General features: G+C 55.4%; 1 protein-coding gene across 1 annotated transcript in view; it reads right to left on the bottom strand.

The window, feature by feature from the left end:
• LOC144672632 (natural resistance-associated macrophage protein 2-like) overlaps window positions 1–19,248 on the bottom strand; it is a 140,346-nt gene that overhangs the window by 94,010 nt on the left and 27,088 nt on the right. Inside the window, exons 3-5 of the mRNA XM_078534482.1 lie at window positions 16,918–17,042; window positions 15,389–15,511; window positions 10,742–10,861 (exon numbers count right to left, since the gene is read on the bottom strand). Coding sequence (XP_078390608.1) covers window positions 10,742–10,861; window positions 15,389–15,511; window positions 16,918–17,042 — 368 coding nt within the window. The remainder of the gene's footprint in view (window positions 1–10,741; window positions 10,862–15,388; window positions 15,512–16,917; window positions 17,043–19,248) is intronic.

Raw genomic sequence — 19,248 nt, 5'->3', positions numbered from 1 at the left:
GGAAACGGGGACTGGGAAACAGGGACTGGGAAACGGGGACTGGGAAACGGGGACTGGGAAACAGGGACTGGGAAACGGGGACTGGGGAAAACGGGGACTGAGGGAAACGGGGACTGGGGGAAACGGGGACTGGGAAACGGGTACTGGGAAACAGGGACTGGGAAACGGGGACTGGGAAACAGGGACTGAGAAACGGGGACTGGGGAAAACGGGGACTGGGGGAAACGGGGACTGGGAAACAGGGACTGGGAAACGGGGACTGGGAAACGGGGACTGGGGGAAACGGGGACTGGGGGAAATGGGGACTGGGAAACGGGGACTGGGAAACGGGGACTGGGGGAAACGGGGACGGGGGAAACGGGGACTGGGAAACGGCGACTGGGGGAAACGGGGACTGGGAAATGGGGACTGGGGGAAACGGGGACTGGGGGAAACGGGGACTGGGAAACGGGGACTGGGAAATGGGGACTGGGGGAAACGGGGACTGGGAAACGGGGACTGGGGGAAACGGGGACTGGGGGAAACGGGGACTGGGAAACGGGGACTGGGAAACGGGGACTGGGGGAAACGGGGACTGGGAAACAGGGACTGGGAAACGGGGACTGGGAAACGGGGACTGGGGGAAACGGGGACTGGGGGAAACGGGGACTGGGGGAAATGGGGACTGGGACACAGGGACTGGGAAACGGGGACTGGGAAACGGGGACTGGGAAACAGGGACTGGGGGAAACGGGGACTGGGGGAAACGGGGACTGGGAAACGGGGACTGGGAAACGGGGACTGGGGGAAACGGGGACTGGGAAACGGGGACTGGGAAACGGGGACTGGGAAACGGGGACTGGGGGAAACGGGGACTGGGGGAAACGGGGACTGGGGGAAATGGGGACTGGGACACAGGGACTGGGAAACGGGGACTGGGAAATGAGGACTGGGAAACAGGGACTGGGGGAAACGGGGACTTGGAAAATGGGGACTGGGGGAAACGGGGACTGGGAAACAGGGACTTGGAAAAGGGGGACTTGGAAAAGGGGGACTGGGAAAAGGGGGACTGGGGGAAACGGGGACTGGGGGAAACGGGGACTGGGGGAAATGGGGACTGGGACACAGGGACTGGGAAACGGGGACTGGGAAATGAGGACTGGGAAACGGGGACTGAGGGAAACGGGGACTGGGAAACAGGGACTGGGAAACGGGGACTGGGGGAAACGGGGACTGGGAATTGGGGACTGGGAAATGGGGACTGGGGGAAACGGGGACTGAGGGAAACGGGGACTGGGAAACGGGGACTGGGAAACGGGGACTGGGACACGGGGACTGGTGGAAACAGGGACTGAGGGAAACGGGGATTGGGAAACGGGGACTGGGAAACGGGGACTGGGGGAAACGGGGACTGGGAAAGGAGGACTGGGAAACGGGGACTGGGGGAAACGGGGACTGGGGGAAACGGGGACTGGGAAACGGGGACTGGGAAACGGGGACTGAGGGAAACGGGGACTGGGAAACGAGGACTGGGGGAAACGGGGACTGGGAAACGGGGACTGGGAAACGGGGACTGGGGGAAACGGGGACTGGGAAACAGGGGACTGAGGGAAACGGGGACTGGGGGAAACAGGGACTGGGAAACGGGGACTGGGGGAAACAGGGACTGGGGGAAACGGGGACTGGGAAACGGGGACTGGGAAACGGGGACTGGGGGAAACGGGGACTGGGAAACAGGGGACTGAGGGAAACGGGGACTGGGGGAAACAGGGACTGGGAAACGGGGACTGGGGGAAACAGGGACTGGGGGAAACGGGGACTGGGAAACGGGGACAGGGAAACGGGGACTGGGGGAAACGGGGACTGGGAAACGGGGACTGGGAAACAGGGACTGGGAAACGGGGACTGGGAAACGGGGACTGGGAAACAGGGACTGGGAAACGGGGACTGGGGAAAACGGGGACTGAGGGAAACGGGGACTGGGGGAAACGGGGACTGGGAAACGGGTACTGGGAAACAGGGACTGAGAAACGGGGACTGGGGAAAACGGGGACTGGGGGAAACGGGGACTGGGAAACAGGGACTGGGAAACGGGGACTGGGAAACGGGGACTGGGGGATACGGGGACTGGGGGAAATGGGGACTGGGAAACGGGGACTGGGAAACGGGGACTGGGGGAAACGGGGACGGGGGGAAACGGGGACTGGGAAACGGCGACTGGGGAAACGGGGACTGGGAAATGGGGACTGGGGGAACGGGGACTGGGAAACGGGGACTGGGAAACGGGGACTGAGAAATGGGGACTGGGAAACGGGGACTGGGGGAAACGGGGACTGGGGAAACGGGGACTGGGAAACGGGGACTGGAAACGGGACTGGGAAACGGGGACTGGGGGAAACGGGGACTGGGAAACGGGGACTGGGAAACGGGGACTGGGGGAAACGGGGACTGGGAAACGGGGACTGGGGGAAACGGGGACTGGGAAACGGGGACTGGGGGAAACGGGGACTGGGGAAACGGGGATTGGGAAACGGGGACTGGGAAACGGGGACTGGGAAACGGGGACTGGGGGAAACGGGGACTGGGAAACAGGGACTGGGAAACGGGGACTGGGAAACGGGGACTGGGGGAAACGGGGACTGGGGGAAACGGGGACTGGGGGAAACGGGGACTGGGACACAGGGACTGGGAAACGGGGACTGGGAAATGAGGACTGGGAAACAGGGACTGGGGGAAATGGGGACTTGGAAAAGGGGGACTGGGGGAAACGGGGACTGGGAAACAGGGACTTGGAAAAGGGGGACTTGGAAAAGGGGGACTGGGAAAAGGGGGACTGGGGGAAACGGGGACTGGGGTAAACGGGGACTGGGAAACGGGGACTGGGGGAAACGGGGACTGGGAAACGGGGACTGGGAAACGGGGACTGGGGGAAACAGGGACTGGGGGAAACGGGGACTGGGGGAAACGGGGACTGGGAAACGGGGACTGGGAAACGGGGACTGGGAAACGGGGACTGGGGGAAACGGGGACTGGGAAACGGGGACTGGGAAACAGGGACTGGGAAACGGGGACTGGGGAAAACGGGGACTGAGGGAAACGGGGACTGGGAAACGGGGACTGGGGGAAACGGGGACTGGGAAACGGGGACTGGGGGAAACGGGGACTGGGGGAAACGGGGACTGGGAAACGGGGACTGAGAAATGGGGACTGGGGAAAACGGGGACTGGGGGAAACGGGGACTGGGAAACAGGGACTGGGAAACGGGGACTGGGAAACGGGGACTAGGGGAAATGGGGACTGGGGGAAATGGGGACTGGGAAACGGGGACTGGGAAACGGGGACTGGGGGAAACGGGGACTGGGGGAAACGGGGACTGGGAAACGGGGACTGGGGGAAACGGGGACTGGGAAATGGGGACTGGGGGAAACGGGGACTGGGGGAAACGGGAACTGGGAAACGGGGACTGGGAAATGGGGACTGGGGGAAACGGGGACTGGGAAACGGGGACTGGGGGAAACGGGGACTGGGGGAAACGGGGACTGGGAAACGGGGACTGGGAAACGGGGACTGGGAAACGGGGACTGGGGGAAACGGGGACTGGGAAACAGGGACTGGGAAACGGGGACTGGGAAACGGGGACTGGGGGAAACGGGGACTGGGGGAAACGGGGACTGGGGGAAACGGGGACTGGGACACAGGGACTGGGAAACGGGGACGGGGAAATGAGGACTGGGAAACAGGGACTGCAGGAAACGGGGACTTGGAAAAGGGGGACTGGGGGAAACGGGGACTGGGAAACAGGGACTTGGAAAAGGGGGACTTGGAAAAGGGGGACTGGGAAAAGGGGGACTGGGGGAAACGGGGACTGGGAAACGGGGACTGGGGGAAACGGGGACTGGGAAACGGGGACTGGGAAACGGGGACTGGGGGAAACAGGGACTGGGGGAAACGGGGACTGGGGGAAACGGGGACTGGGAAACGGGGACTGGGAAACGGGGACTGGGAAACGGGGACTGGGGGAAACGGGGACTGGGAAACGGGTACTGGGAAACAGGGACTGGGAAACGGGGACTGGGGAAAACGGGGACTGGGGGAAACGGGGACTGGGAAAAGGGGACTGGGGGAAACGGGGACTGGGAAACGGGGACTGGGAAACGGGGACGGGGAAACGGGGACTGGGGGACACGGGGACTGGGAAACGGGGACTGGGGGAAACGGGGACTGGGAAACGGGGACTGGGGGAAACGGGGACTGGGGGAAACGGGGACTGGGAAACGGGGACTGGGGGAAACGGGGACTGGGAAACGGGGACTGGGAAACGGGGACTGGGAAACGGGGACTGGGGGAAACCGGGACTGGGAAACGGGGACTGGGAAACTGGGATTGGGAAACGGGGACTGGGGGAAACGGGGACTGGGAAACGGGGACTGGGAAACGGGGACTGGGGGAAACGGGGACTGGGAAACGGGGACTGGGAAACGGGGACTGGGAAACGGGGACTGGGGGAAACGGGGACTGGGAAACGGGGACTGGGAAACGGGAACTGGGGGAAACGGGGACTGGGAAACGGGGACTGGGAAACGGGGACTGGGAAACGGGGACTGGGGGAAACGGGGACTGGGGGAAACGGGGACTGGGAAACGGAGACTGGGGGAAACGGGGACTGGGAAACGGGGACTGGGAAACGGGGACTGGGGGAAACGGGGACTGGGAAACGGGGACTGAGGGAAACGGGGACTGGGAAACGGGGACTGGGAAACGGGGACTGGGGGAAACGGGGACTGGGAAACGGGGACTGGGGGAAACGGGGACTGGGAAACGGGGACTGAGGGAAACGGGGACTGGGAAACGGGGACTGGGGGAAACGGGGACTGGGAAACCGGGACTGGGGGAAACAGGGACTGGGAAACGGCGACTGAGGGAAACGGGGACTGGGAAACGGGGACTGGGGGAAATGGGGACTGGGAAACGGGGACTGGGAAACGGGGACTGAGGGAAACGGGGACTGGGGGAAACGGGGACTGGGAAACGGGGACTGGGAAACGAGGACTGGGAAACGGGGACTGTGAAACGTGGACTGGGAAATGAGGACTGGGAAACAGGGACTGGGGGAAACGGGGACTTGGAAAAGGGGGACTGGGGGAAACGGGGACTGGGAAACAGGGACTTGGAAAAGGGGGACTTGGAAAAGGGGGACTGGGAAAAGGGGGACTGGGGGAAACGTGGACTGGGGGAAACGGGGACTGGGAAATGGGGACTGGGGGAAACGGGGACTGGGAAACGGGGACTGGGAAACGGGGACTGGGGGAAACGGGGACTGGGGGAAACGGGGACTGGGAAACGGGGACTGGGAAACGGGGACTGGGGGAAACGGGGACTGAGAAACGGGGACTGGGAAACAGCGACTGGGAAACGGGGACTGGGAAACGGGGACTGGGAAAATGGGGACTGGGAAACGGGGACTGGGAAACGGGGGCTGGGGGAAACGGGGACTGGGAAACGGGGACTGGGGGAAACGGGGACTGGGAAACGGGGACTGGGGGAAACGGGGACTGGGGGAAACGGGGACTGGGAAACGGGGACTGGGGAAACGGGGACTGGGAAACGGGGACTGGGAAACGGGGACTGGGGGAAACCGGGACTGGGAAATGGGGACTGGGAAACGGGGACTGAGAAACGGGGACTGGGGGAAACGGGGACTGGGAAACGGGGACTGGGAAACAGGGACTGGGGGAAACGGGGACTGGGAAACGGGGACTGGGAAACGGGGACTTGGGGAAACGGGGACTGGGGGAAACGGGGACTGGGAAACGGGGACTGGGAAACGGGAACTGGGGGAAACGGGGACTGGGAAACGGGTACTGGGAAACAGGGACTGGGAAACGGGGACTAGGGGAAACGGGGACTGGGGGAAACGGGGACTGGGGGAAATGGGGACTGGGAAACGGGGACTGGGAAACGGGGACTGAGGGAAACGGGGACTGGGGGAAACGGGGACTGGGAAACGGGGACTGGGAAACGAGGACTGGGAAACGGGGACTGGGAAACGGGGACTGAGGGAAACGGGGACTGGGGGAAACGGGGGACTTGGAAAAGGGGGACTGGGGGAAACGGGGACTGGGAAACGGGGACTGGGAAACGGGGACTGGGAAACAGGGACTGGGAAACGGGGACTGGGGGAAACGGGGACTGGGAAACGGGGACTGGGAAACGGGGACTGGGGGAAATGGGGACTGAGGGAAACGGGGACTGGGAAACGGGGACTGGGGGAAACGGGGACTGGGGGAAACGGGGACTGGGAAACGGGGACTGGGAAACGGGGACTGGGAAACGGGGACTGGGAAACGGGGCCTGGGGGAAACGGGGACTGGGAAACGGGGACTGGGAAACGGTGACTGGGGGAAACGGGGACTGGGAAACAGGGGACTGAGGGAAATGGGGACTGGGAAACGGGGACTGGGGGAAACGGGGACTGGGAAACGGGGACTGGGAAACGGGGACTGGGAAACGAGGACTGGGGGAAACGGGGACTGGGGGAAACAGGGATTGGGGAAACGGGGACTGGGAAACGGGGACTGGGGGAAACGGGGACTGAGGGAAACGGGGACTGGGAAACGTGGACTGGGGGAAACGGAGACTGGGAAACGGGGACTGTGAGAAACGGGGACTGGGGGAAACGGGGACTGGGGGAAACGGGGACTGGGGGAAACCGGGACTGGGGGAAACGGGGACTGAGGGAAACGGGGACTGGGGGAAACGGGGACTGGGAAACGGGGACTGTGAGAAACGGGGACTGGGGGAAACGGGGACTGGGAAACGGGGACTGGGGGAAACCGGGACTGGGGGAAACGGGGACTGAGGGAAACGGGGACTGGGAAACTGGGACTGGGGGAAACGGGGACTGGGAAACGGGGACTGGGGGAAACAGGGACTGGGGGAAACGGGGACTGGGAAACGGGGACTGGGAAACGGGGACTGGGGGAAACGTGGACTGGGAAACGGGGACTGGGGGAAAGGGGGACTGGGGGAAACGGGGACTGAGGGAAACGGGGACTGGGAAACGGGGACTGGGGGAAACGGGGACTGGGAAACGAGGACTGGGGGAAACAGGGACTGGGGGAAACGGGGACTGGGAAACGGGGACTGGGAAACGAGGACTGGGGGAAACAGGGACTGGGGGAAACGGGGACTGGGAAACGGGGACTGGGGGAAACTGGGACTGGGGGAAACGGGGACTGGGGGAAACGGGGACTGGGGGAAACGGGGACTGGGAAACGGGGACTGGGGGAAACGGGGACTGGGAAACGGGGACTGGGAAACAGGGACTGGGGGAAATGGGGACTGGGGGAAACGGGGACTGGGAAACGGGGACTGGGAAACGGGGACTGGGAAACAGGTACTGGGAAACGGGGACTGGGGAAAACGGGGACTGGGGGAAATGGGGACTGGGGGAAACGGGGACTGGGAAACGGGGACTGGGAAACAGGGACTGGGAAACGGGGACTGGGAAACAGGGACTGGGAAACGGGGACTGGGGGAAACGGGGACTGGGGGAAACGGGGACTGGGAAATGGGGACTGGGGGAAACGGGGACTGGGAAACGGGGACTGGGGGAAACGGGGACTGGGAAACGGGGACTGGGAAACGGGGACTGGGAAACAGGTACTGGGGAAAACGGGGACTGGGGGAAATGGGGACTGGGGGAAACGGGGACTGGGAAACGGGGACTGGGAAACAGGGACTGGGAAATGGGGACTGGGGAAAACGGGGACTGGGGGAAACGGGGACTGGGAAACAGGGACTGGGAAACGGGGACTGGGAAACGGGGACTGGGGGAAACGGGGACTGGGGGAAACGGGGACTGGGAAACGGGGACTGGGAAACGGGGACTGGGGGAAACGGGGACTGGGGGAAACGGGGACTCGGAAACGGGGACTGGGGGAAACGGGGACTGGGAAACGGGGACTGGGGGAAACGGGGACTGGGGGAAACGCGGACTGGCAAATGGGGACTGGGGGAAACGGGGACAGGGAAACGGGGACTGGGAAATGGGGACTGGGGGAAACGGGGACTGGGAAACGGGGACTGGGGGAAACGGGGACTGGGAAACGGGGACTGGGGGAAACGGGGACTGGGGGAAACGGGGACTGGGAAACGGCGACTGGGAAATGGGGACTGGGGGAAACGGGGACTGGGAAACGGGGACTGGGGGAAACGCGGACTGGCAAATGGGGACTGGGGGAAACGGGGACAGGGAAACGGGGACTGGGAAATGGGGACTGGGGGAAACGGGGACTGGGAAACGGGGACTGGGGGAAACGGGGACTGGGAAACGGGGACTGGGGGAAACGGGGACTGGGGGAAACGGGGACTGGGAAACGGCGACTGGGAAATGGGGACTGGGGGAAACGGGGACTGGGAAACGGGGACTGGGGGAAACGGGGACTGGGGGAAACGGGGACTGGGAAACGGGGACTGGGAAACGGGGACTGGGAAACGGGGACTGGGGGAAACGGGGACTGGGAAACAGGGACTGGGAAACGGGGACTGGGAAACGGGGACTGTGGGAAACGGGGACTGGGGGAAACGGGGACTGGGGGAAATGCGGACTGGGAAACAGGGACTGGGAAACGGAGACTGGGAAATGAGGACTGGGAAACAGGGACTGGGGGAAACGGGGACTTGGAAAAGGGGGACTGGGGGAAACGGGGACTGGGAAACAGGGACTTGGAAATGGGGGACTTGGAAAAGGGGGACTGGGAAAAGGGGGACTGGGGGAAACGGGGACTGGGGGAAACGGGGACTGGGAAACGGGGACTGGGGGAAACAGGGACTGGGGGAAACGGGGACTGGGAAACGGGGACTGGGGGAAACGGGGACTGGGGGAAACGGGGACTGGGAAACGGGGACTGGAAAATTGTGAAGGAGAGAATCTATCTCCACTTGGAGAGGCAAGGTTGGATCAGGGATAGTCAGCCTGGCTTTGTCAGAGGGAGGTCATGCCTAACAAATTTGCTTGAATTTTTTGAGGAGGTGACCAGGTGTGTACATGAGGGCAGTGCAGTTGATGTAGTTTATATGGATTTCAGCAAAGCCTTTAACAAGGGCCCAGACAGGAGACTTATAAAGAAGGCAAATGCACATGGAATACAGGGTAAGTTGATAAGGTGGATTCGAAATTGGTTTAGTTGTAGGAGACAGAGGGTGATGACAGACGGATGCTTTAGTGACTGGAAGCCCGTGTCCCCAGAATTGGGGAGTTGAGTCTGGGAATTGGGGAGTGGGAATTGTAGAATGAGTCTGGGAATTGGGGAGTGGGCATTGGGGAATGGGAATTGCAGAGTTGAGTCTTGAAATGGAGAATGGGAATTGGAGAGTTGAGTCTGGGAATTGGGGAATGGGAATTGGGGAGTAGAATCTGGGAAATGGGGAGTGGAATTGGAGCGTTGAGTTGGGGAATTGGGGATTTGGAATTGGGAAGTGGGAATTGGGGAGTGGTAATTGGAGAGTAGAGTCTGGGAATTGAGGAGTGGGAATTGGAGAGTTGAGTCTGGGAATTGGGGAGTGGGAATTGGGGAGTGGGGAGTTGAGTCTGGGAATTGGAGAGTGGGAATTGGAGAGTGGGGATTGGAGTGTTGAGTCTGGGAACTGGGGAGTGGGAATTGGGGAGTGGGAATTGGGGATTGGGTAGTAGAGTCTGGGAATTCGGGAGTGGGAATTGGAGAGTTGAGTCTGGGAAATGGAAAATGGGAATTGGAGAGTTGAGTCTGGGAATTGAGGAGTGGGAATTGGGGAGTGGGAATTGGAGAGTTGAGTCTGGGAATTGGGGAGTGGGAATTGGGGAGTAGAGTCTGGGAATTTGGGAGTGGGAATTGGAGAGTTGAGTCTGGGAATTGGAAAGTGGGAATTGGAGAGTTGAGTCTGGGAATTGGAGAATGGGAATTGGAGAGTTGAGTCTCGGAATCGGAGAGTGGGAATTGGAGAGTTGAGTCTTGGAATCCGGGAGCGGGACTTGGGGATCAGGATTGGAGAGTAGAGTCTGGGAATTGGGAGGTGGGAATTGGAGAGTTGAGCCTGGGAATTGGGGAGTGAGCGAGGTTTTGGGAGAGCTAATGTAGGGGAGCAGAGATTGTTCAGCTGATGTTCTCTGAGCAGAATGCAATGGCTCTGACTGTAGGACTGCTGACATTTCCTCCCCATTCTCTACACCTTCAGTGTCCTCTCTTTGATCCTGTTGCAGGTCCTCTCCAATAGTGGCTTCATGTGTTGTCCCCATTGCAATGCAAGGTTTTGCAGCTTTTAGCGAATCATCCCTGAATCTGTATTGCAGGAAGCCACCAGAACTGTGCAGGGTGCAGAATTGTTGCTTAATGGCCTGCTTGATCAGAGCTCTAGTCTAGCCATGAGTTTAGTGATAGTTAATGAGTGTAGTTTCTTGAGAGGGCCCAGGAGGCATGAGCCACAGGTACACGTGGTTCCAGGCAGCCAGCCTCTCAATCACCATGTAGGGCAAATATTGGCGGAGAGAGGACTGGTACAAGACACAACTTCAAATACAATACCCTATCCCGTCACTCGGAGAAGATTTGGGAATTCTGAGACAACATCGATGTGGTGGAGAACGGAAAAAATAGAGTCTCTTTTCATCCTGAGTTTCGCCAGGCCGTTCCCAGTGGCGATGGTCGGGAAAACCATCTGCAAGGTCTTTTAGGCTCTGTTTGCAACATTATTTGATGGGGAAATTTGGAACTCTGGTACGTACCTTGGGATACTGCCTGCGACAGACCTCAGCGAGCTGCATGCCACTTACTACTCCTAATCTGGCTGACAGCCTCTGTAACACGAGGCCAAGTATGGTGGCCAATAGCAAAACCCAGAGGATCTGAAGAAAGAATGGAGATTAAAAGCAAGACAAATGTCTTCTAATATTGTCACAAAACCTCTGTAAAATCCCTGCTAGGCCTAAATAGGTTTTCACTCTCACTTGTCATTCGTCAGCACTCAATAACTTTCAAAGTGCCTGTGCTGTTTACAAATTATTTCCTCCTGCTCTCTGTGCAGCTATAAACCCAACAACAGGAGGTGAATTTCTGGAGCTGGGTTGCTACAGGGTCCCTATAGGTAATCTATAGGTGCCTATAGGTTATACCTGGACTCAATTTGGTGCTCCCCTTTCCTTAGTAGCCGAGCTGAATTTCCAGAGACAGTGTAAGTCTGATCCAAAAGAGCTGAGGGGTTACTTACTGAATGCATCTGCCCAGTGTTGGAACCTTGCTCACCACTGGCACGTTTTAGAACTCATGGGTGTGCTTGTCACTTCCCGGTAGTGGTCGTATGAGCCAGGCTTCCTGGCGTATGCCAGGAACTGAACTGGACCAGCCATATAAATACTGTGGCTACAAGAGCAGTTCAGTGGGAATCCTGCAGTGAGTAACTCACCTCCTGACTCCCCAAAGCCTCTCCACCATCTACAAGGCACAAGTCAGGAGTGTGATGGAATACTCTCCACTTGCCTGGATGAGTGCAGCTCCCACAACGCTCAAGAAGCTTGACACCATCCAGGACAAAGCAGCCCACTTGATTGGCACCCCATCCACCACCTTAAACATTCACTCCCTCCACCACCGACACACAGTAGCAGCAGTGTGTACCATCTACAAGATGCACTGCAGCAACTCGCCAAGGCTCCTTTGACAGCACCTTCCAAACCCACAACCTCTACCATCTAGAAGGACAAGGGCAGCAGATACATGGGAACACCATCACCTGGAAGTTCCCCTCCAAGTCATACACCATCCTGACTTGGAAATATATCACCGTTCCTTCACTGTTGCTGGGTTAAAATCCTGGAACTTCCTCCCTAACAGCACTGTGGGTGTACCTACACCACATGGACTGCAGCGGTTCAAGAAGGCAGCTCACCACCACCTTCTTAAGGATTGGCCAATTAGGAATCGGCAATAAATATGGCTTTGCCAGTGATGTCCATATCCTAAGAATGATTATGTTCTTATTTATTCTTTCATGGGATGTGGGCGTCACTGGATAAGCCAACCTTTATTCTCCATCTCTAATTGCCTGGTTGGATTCTCCTTTGTTGGAGATGATCATTGCCTGACACTTGTGTGGCATGAATGTTACTTGTCACTAATAAGCCCAAGCCTCAGGGTTGTCCAGGTCTTGCTGCATTTGGACATGGACTGCTTCAGTATCTGAGGAGTCGCGAATGGTGCTGAACATTGTGCAATCATCAGTGAACATCCCCACTTCTGACCTTATGATGGAGGGAAGGTCATTGATGAAGCAGCTGAAGGTGGTTGGGCCGAGGACACTACCCTGAGGAACTCCTGCAGTGATGCACCTGGAGCTGAGATGACTGACCTCCAACAACCACAACCATCTTCCTTTGTGCTAGGTTTGACTGCAACCAGTGGAGAGTTTTCCCCCCTGATTCCCATTGACTCCAGTTTTGCTAGGGCTCCTTGATGCCACACTTGGTCAAATGTGCCTTGATGTCAAGGGCAGTCACTCTCATCTCACCTCTGGAGTTCAGCTCTTTTGTCCATGTTTGAGCCAAGGCTGTAATGAGGTCAGGAGCTGAGTAGCCCTGGGGGAACCCAAAATGAGCATCAGTGAGCAGGTTATTGCTAAGCAAGTGCCGCTTGATAGCATTGTTGATAATCCCTTCCATCGCTTTACTGATGATCAAGAGTTGACTGATGGGGTGGTAATTGGCCGGGTTGGATTTGTCCTGCTTTGTGTGTACAGGACATACCTGGGCAATTTTCCACATTGGCAGGTAGATGTCCGTATTGTAGCTGTACCGGAACAGCTTGGCTAAGGGCATGGCAAGTTCTGGAGCACAAGTCTTCAGTACTATTGCCGGAATATTGTCAGGGCCCATAGCCTTTGCGGTATCCAATACCTTCAGCCATTTCTTGATATCTCGTGGAGTGAATTGAATTAGCTGAAGACTGGCATCTGTGATGCTGGGGACCTCCAGAGGAGGCCGAGATGGATCATCCACTCAGCACTTCTGGCTGAAGATTGTAGCAAATGCTTCAGCCTTATCTTTTGCACTGATGTGCTGGGCTCCCCCATCATTGACGATGGGGATATATGTGGAGCCTCCTCCTCCAGTGAGTTGTTTAATTGTTCACCGCCATTCACAACTGGATGTGGCAGGACTGCAGAGCTTAGATCTGATCCGTTGGTTGTGGGATCACTTAGCTCTGTGGATCACTTGCTGCTTATGCTGTTTGACACACAAGTAGTCCTGTGTTATAGTTTCACCAGGTTGACACCTCATTTTTAGGTATGCCTGGTGCTGCTCCTGGCATGCCCTCCTGCACTCTTCATTGAACCAGGGTTGATCCCCTGGCTTGATGGTTAATAGGCAAGGGGCAGGGGTTCTTTCCCTGGACTCCGGGCGCCGATCCATGGAGTGTCTGATTTTCCTACAGGAGGCTTTGACCTCAAGAGATGAGCTTTGCTCCCAGCAAGCAAATTCCCGGATTATCCGATGTGGATTGTGTAAATGAGGTTGCATCAATGCAACAAGGTGTTATCCCCAGTACATTCTTCACCCATGTATGTTGAGCCAAGGGCAGGGGAATAAATCTGACCTACTTTGGGGTGGTTCTTATACCTGGTTTGATCTTCTTTAATTTAATACTGACGTGTGGTGTGTTTCCACTGAGAATTTCCAGAGTTTTAAATGCCTCCTGAAGAATATTCTCTCTAAACTGTGCAGATATACCAGCGCATATAAGCATTAGGAGCAGGAGTAGGCCATTCAGCCCTTTGAACCCGCTCCTCCATTCAATGCAATCATGGCTGATCCTCTACTTCAGCAACATTTACCTGCATTATCCCCGTACCCCTTGATGTTTTTAAATATGTAGAAATCTATCGATCTCAGTCTTGAACGCACTCAATGACAGAACCTCCCTCCAGGGTAGAGAATTCCACCCTCCGACTGAAGAAATTCCTCCTTGTCTCAGTCCTAAATGACCTGCCCCTTATTCTGAGGGGTCGGACAGTCCAGAATACTGGTGTAGTGGTAATGTCATTGGACTAGTAATCCAGAACCCCAGGCTAATCCTCAGGGGATATGGGTTCAAATCCCACCACGGTAGCTGGTGGAATTTAAATTCAACTAATAAAATCTGGAATATAAAGCTAGTCCTAGTCCTGGTGACCATGAAACCAATGTCAATTGTTGTAAAAACCCATCTGGTTCACTAATGTGAAGGAAATCTGCTGTCCTTACCTGGTCTCGCCTACATGTGACTCCAGACCCACAGCAATGTGGTTGACTCTTAACTGCCCCTCTGAAATGAGCTAGCAAGGGCAATTAGGGATGGGCAACAAATGCTGGCCTTGCCAGTGACACCCACATCCCATGAGGGAATTTTGAAAAAGCGCAGGGTGGCAAACAGGTGTGAGAAGTGGTTCTTTTAAGATGTGAAGCTCGTGGCCAAACAGGCCATGCACAGCATAGGGGGATTAGAGGGAGCTTTGCTCATGAACTCTCCACCTAAATGCCCCATGAGTTGGAGTGACTCTGAAAGGTGTGCACAGACCTGCTCATTTATCCCTGACAACCTCTTTGTGTTCACAGCAGTCAATGGAATTGTTGGCACTACTCCAGGCGGACATTGCCATTGGCTTGAAGTGGGTAGTGATTGTGGTTAAGGGATTTGGATCAATACACAGGCACACACTATCATCCTGTCCCTGGCCAGAACACTGAAGAGGCCCAGGCAGTTGGGACCATCCTATTAACAAAACCATTGGCCCAGATTTTGTAATGATGGCGAAACTGTCATCATGACTCTACAGAACTGGCAACAACGTCTGGCATTGGCTGGGAACAAGGTCGTGTGAACTTATAACCCTTGCCCAGGCCTGCCTCCTGGCCCGAGTACCTCGGTGTCAAGGGTCCTGTAAGAGGTGGGTGGAAATTTCGCCCTTTACAACACCCAGTCAGAACTCCCAATGTAGACGGGATGCTTCTCCTGGTGTTGTCATGGGAAAACAGCAGCTTGGCTGGACAATTCAAGGCCATATTCATCCTATGGAAAGTGCAGCAGGAATCTGTCTTGCTTGCTATCGATGAACATGTTGCTGCATGATGTGCAGAGTGAGAGAATATGGCCTTCATCTGATTTCATAGTGACTTAAACTAGATCCTGGAGCTGCAAACATTTCCAGCGATGTGCAAAGGGATCCTCACCCACTTGCATCTAACTTGCTCCAAAGGTTTGGTAGACATTTTGCTGTGAGTTTGCGCTCGGTCCTTCAGTGCAGAAGCTTAAGATCAGACCGTTTTTTGTGCACAGAATTTTATACAAGTGAAAACCATTTACACAGTGGGGAGATGTTCCAAAAAGGGTGAAGGATGTACCTTAAATCCTGCCACAGCTCCAGACTGGAGGTCAGATTCAATGTTTCCTGGATCCAGATATGCAATACTCATCAGAAACCCAGGTCCTGTAAAGGCCCAGAGCTTCCGAAAGCTAAATCGAGTCTATAGGTAAAAAGAAAGAGCAGTTGCTTAGACACGCTGGGTTTCTAGGCTTGTTTATATTTCTTCTGATGGAAATATCTACACTGTCCCCATCAAACACTCCCAGGACAGGTACAGCACAGGGTTAGATACAGAGTAAAGCTCCCTCTACACTGTCCCCATCAAACACTCCCAGGGCAGGTACAGCATGGGGTTAGATACAGAGTAAAGCTCCCTCTACACTGTCCCCATCAAACACTCCCAGGGCAGGTATAGCACGGGGTTAGATACAGAGTAAAGCTCCCTCTACACTGTCCCCATCAAACACTCCCAGGACAGGTACAGCACAGGGTTAGATACAGAGTAAAGCTCCCTCTACACTGTCCCCATCAAACACTCCCAGGACAGGTACAGCATGGGGTTAGATACAGAGTAAAGCTCCCTCTACACTGTCCCCATCAAACACTCCCAGGACAGGTACAGCACGGGGTTAGATACAGAGTAAAGCTCCCTCTACACTGTCCCCATCAAACACTCCCAGGACAGGTACAGCACGGGGTTAGATACAGAGTAAAGCTCCCTCTACACTGTCCCCATCAAACACTCCCAGGGCAGGTACAGCATGGGGTTAGATACAGAATAAAGCTCCCTCTACACTGTCCTAAAAATACATTTAGCCATATGTTTAGAAAGCGTTCCCTCTTGCATCAGTACAATGTATTTCTATTCCTCAACTCTCCCTCCGTCTATGGTGTATTAATTGATTGCAATGCTGTGGTTGCAGTGCACAAAGTACTGGTAATCTGTTTATGTTTGGCCCAAATTCAGAATTTGGATCCTTGCTCAAGAGAGGAAAATTTCCATCAATGGTTTTGGGGTTGGATTGAAGCCCAGGTTCCAGGAGTGAACTGGTTACGGTCAAAAGCATGAATCATCCAGGTGCCACTGCCTCTCACTTTCTGCTGTTACTGACTTGAGGGCTCTGGAAATAGCATGAAGGTCATGCCAATCATAGAGAAGCACGTCATTACAGATTATAAGGTGATGGAGGCAGGTGAGGGGGGAGGTTTCATTTGTCCCTGGGCGATGCTATGAAAGGAAGAAGATATGGACTACAGTAGGGAGTGGGAGCAACTGACCTTCACTTTATCAACCAGACTACGTCCCAGAGCAACCTGCTGGAAAGGCAGAATGTTTGATTCGCAATGGCATGGGTTGTAGTTCTGCTGAAAGTGAAGCTCACTGACATCTGTCTACAATGAATCCTCACTCAGTTAAGATGTGATCTGTCACAGTGAGACGAGGGTTTTGTGCCAACACAGGGGCACAGTGTACAGTACTTTTGTTAACTGATTTCACCGAGGCTGATTACTATTGCCTGAGGTTCTCGATTTCGCTGCTCAGACAGCAATGAAGTGTCGACTCACCGAGCTGCTGTTAGGGATAGGGATCTTCTCCTCCTGACTGGAGTCGAATGATATTTCCAAGGGAAGTAACGATCCTGCCGAATTCATTCTGGTAAAAGTCGTGTCAATCATTTTGGGAGGCTTGTCTGTAAAGAGGTTCAAATATATCACATTGCAGGCAAAGAAGAGGCAGTAAAAAATGTTCCACACTCCTCCCCCAGTGGCCACTCTCCCTGTGACTCCTCCCCCTGTGACTCCTCCCCCTGTGACCCCTCCCCCTGTGACCCCTCCCTCTGTGACTCTTCACTCTTTGACTCCTCCCTCTGTGACTCCTCCCCCTGTGACCCCTCCCCCTGTGACCCCCCCCTCTGTGACTCCTCACTCTTTGACTCCTCCCTCTGTGACTCCACCTGCTGTGACTCCTCCCCTTAATTCCTCCCCCTGTGACTCCTCCCCCTGTGACCCCTCCCTCTGTGACTCTTCACTCTTTGACTCCTCCCTCTGTGACTCCACCTGCTGTGACTCCTCCCCCTGTGACCCCTCCCTCTGTGACTCCTCACTCTTTGACTCCTCCCTCTGTGACTCCACCTGCTGTGACTCCTCCCCTTAATTCCTCCCCCTGTGACTCCTCCCCCTGTGACCCCTCCCTCTGTGACTCTTCACTCTTTGACTCCTCCCTCTGTGACTCCACCTGCTGTGACTCCTCCCCCTGTGACCCCTCCCTCTGTGACTCCTCACTCTTTGACTCCTCCCTCTGTGACTCCACCTGCTGTGACTCCTCCCCTTAATTCCTCCCCCTGTGACTCCTCCCCCTGTGACCCCTCCCTCTGTGACTCTTCACTCTTTGACTCCTCCCTCTGTGACTCCACCTGCTGTGACTCCTCCCCCTGTGACCCCTCCCTCTGTGACTCCTCACTCTTTGAATCCTCCCTCTGTGACCCCACCTGCTGCGACTCCTCCCCTTAACTCCTTCCCCGTGACTCCTCCCCCCATGACCCCTCCCCATGTGACTCGACCCGCTGCGACTCCTCCCCTGTGATCCTAAGAGGCAAAAAACGTTACTGGGGGTTGTATATAGACCCCCAAACTGTAGTGGTGATGTTGGGAATGGCATTAAACAGGAAATTAGAGACGCATGCAATAAAGGAACATCTGTAATTATGGGTGACTTTAATCTGCATATAGATTGGGCAAATCATATTAGTAACAATACCATAGAGGAGGAATTCCTGGAGTGTATATGGGATGGTTTTGTGGACCAACACGTTCAGGGACCAACTAGAGAACAGGCCATCCTAGACTGGGTATTGTGTAATGAGAAAGGAATAATTGGCAATCTAGTTGTGTGAGGCCCCTTGGGGATGAGCGATCATAATATGATAGAATTCTTCATCAAGATGGAGAGTGACATAGTTGATTCTGAGACTTGGGTCCTGAATCTTAATAAAGGAAACTATGATGGTATGAGGCGCGAGTTGGCAATGATGGATTGAGAAACGTTACTTAAAGGGATGTTGGTGGGTAGGCAATGGCAAACATTCTAAGTGCGCATGGGTGAACTGCAACAATTGTTTATTCCTGTCTGGCGCAAAAGTAAAACAGGAAAGGTGGCCAAACCATGGCTTACAAGGGAAATTAGAGATAGTATTAGATGCAAGGAAGAGGCATACAAATTGGCCAGAAAAAACAACAGACCTGAGGATTGGGAGCAGTTTAGAATTCAGCAAAGGAGGACCAAGGGATTGATTAAGAAGGGGAAAGTAGAGTACGAGAGTAAGCTTGCGGGGAACATAAAAACTGACTGTAAAAGTTTCTATAGATACGTGAAGAGAAAAAGATTGGTGAAGACAAATGTAGGTCCCTTACAGTCAGAAACGGGAATTTATAATGGGCAACAAAGAAATGGCTGACCAACTAAATACATACTTTGGTTCTGTCTTCACAAAGGAGGACACTAATAAAATACCAGAAATGTTGGGGAATACAGGGTTTAGTGAGAGGGAGGAACTGAAAGAAATCAGTATTAGTAGGGAAATGGTGTTGGGGAAATTGATGGGATTGAAGGCCGATAAATCCCCGGGGCCTGATAATTTACATCCCAGAGTACTTAAGGAAGTGGCCCTAGAAATAGTGGATGCATTGGTGGTCATCTTCTGAGATTCTATGGACTCTGGAAAAGTTCCTACAGATTGGAGGGTAGCTAATGTAACCCCACTATTTAAAAAGGGAGGCAGAGAGAAAACAGGGAATTATAGACCAGTCAGCCTGATGTCGGTAGTGGGGAAAATTCTAGAGTCCATTATAAAAGATTTAATAGCTGAGCACTTGGAAAACAGTGGCAGAATCGGACAG

Source organism: Cetorhinus maximus, chromosome X (assembly GCF_964194155.1).
Source record: "Cetorhinus maximus chromosome X, sCetMax3.hap1.1, whole genome shotgun sequence".
Taxonomy (NCBI): domain Eukaryota; kingdom Metazoa; phylum Chordata; class Chondrichthyes; order Lamniformes; family Cetorhinidae; genus Cetorhinus; species Cetorhinus maximus.
The sequence above is the reverse complement of the archived record's forward strand: the minus strand, read 5'-3'. Positions and strand labels throughout refer to the sequence as shown.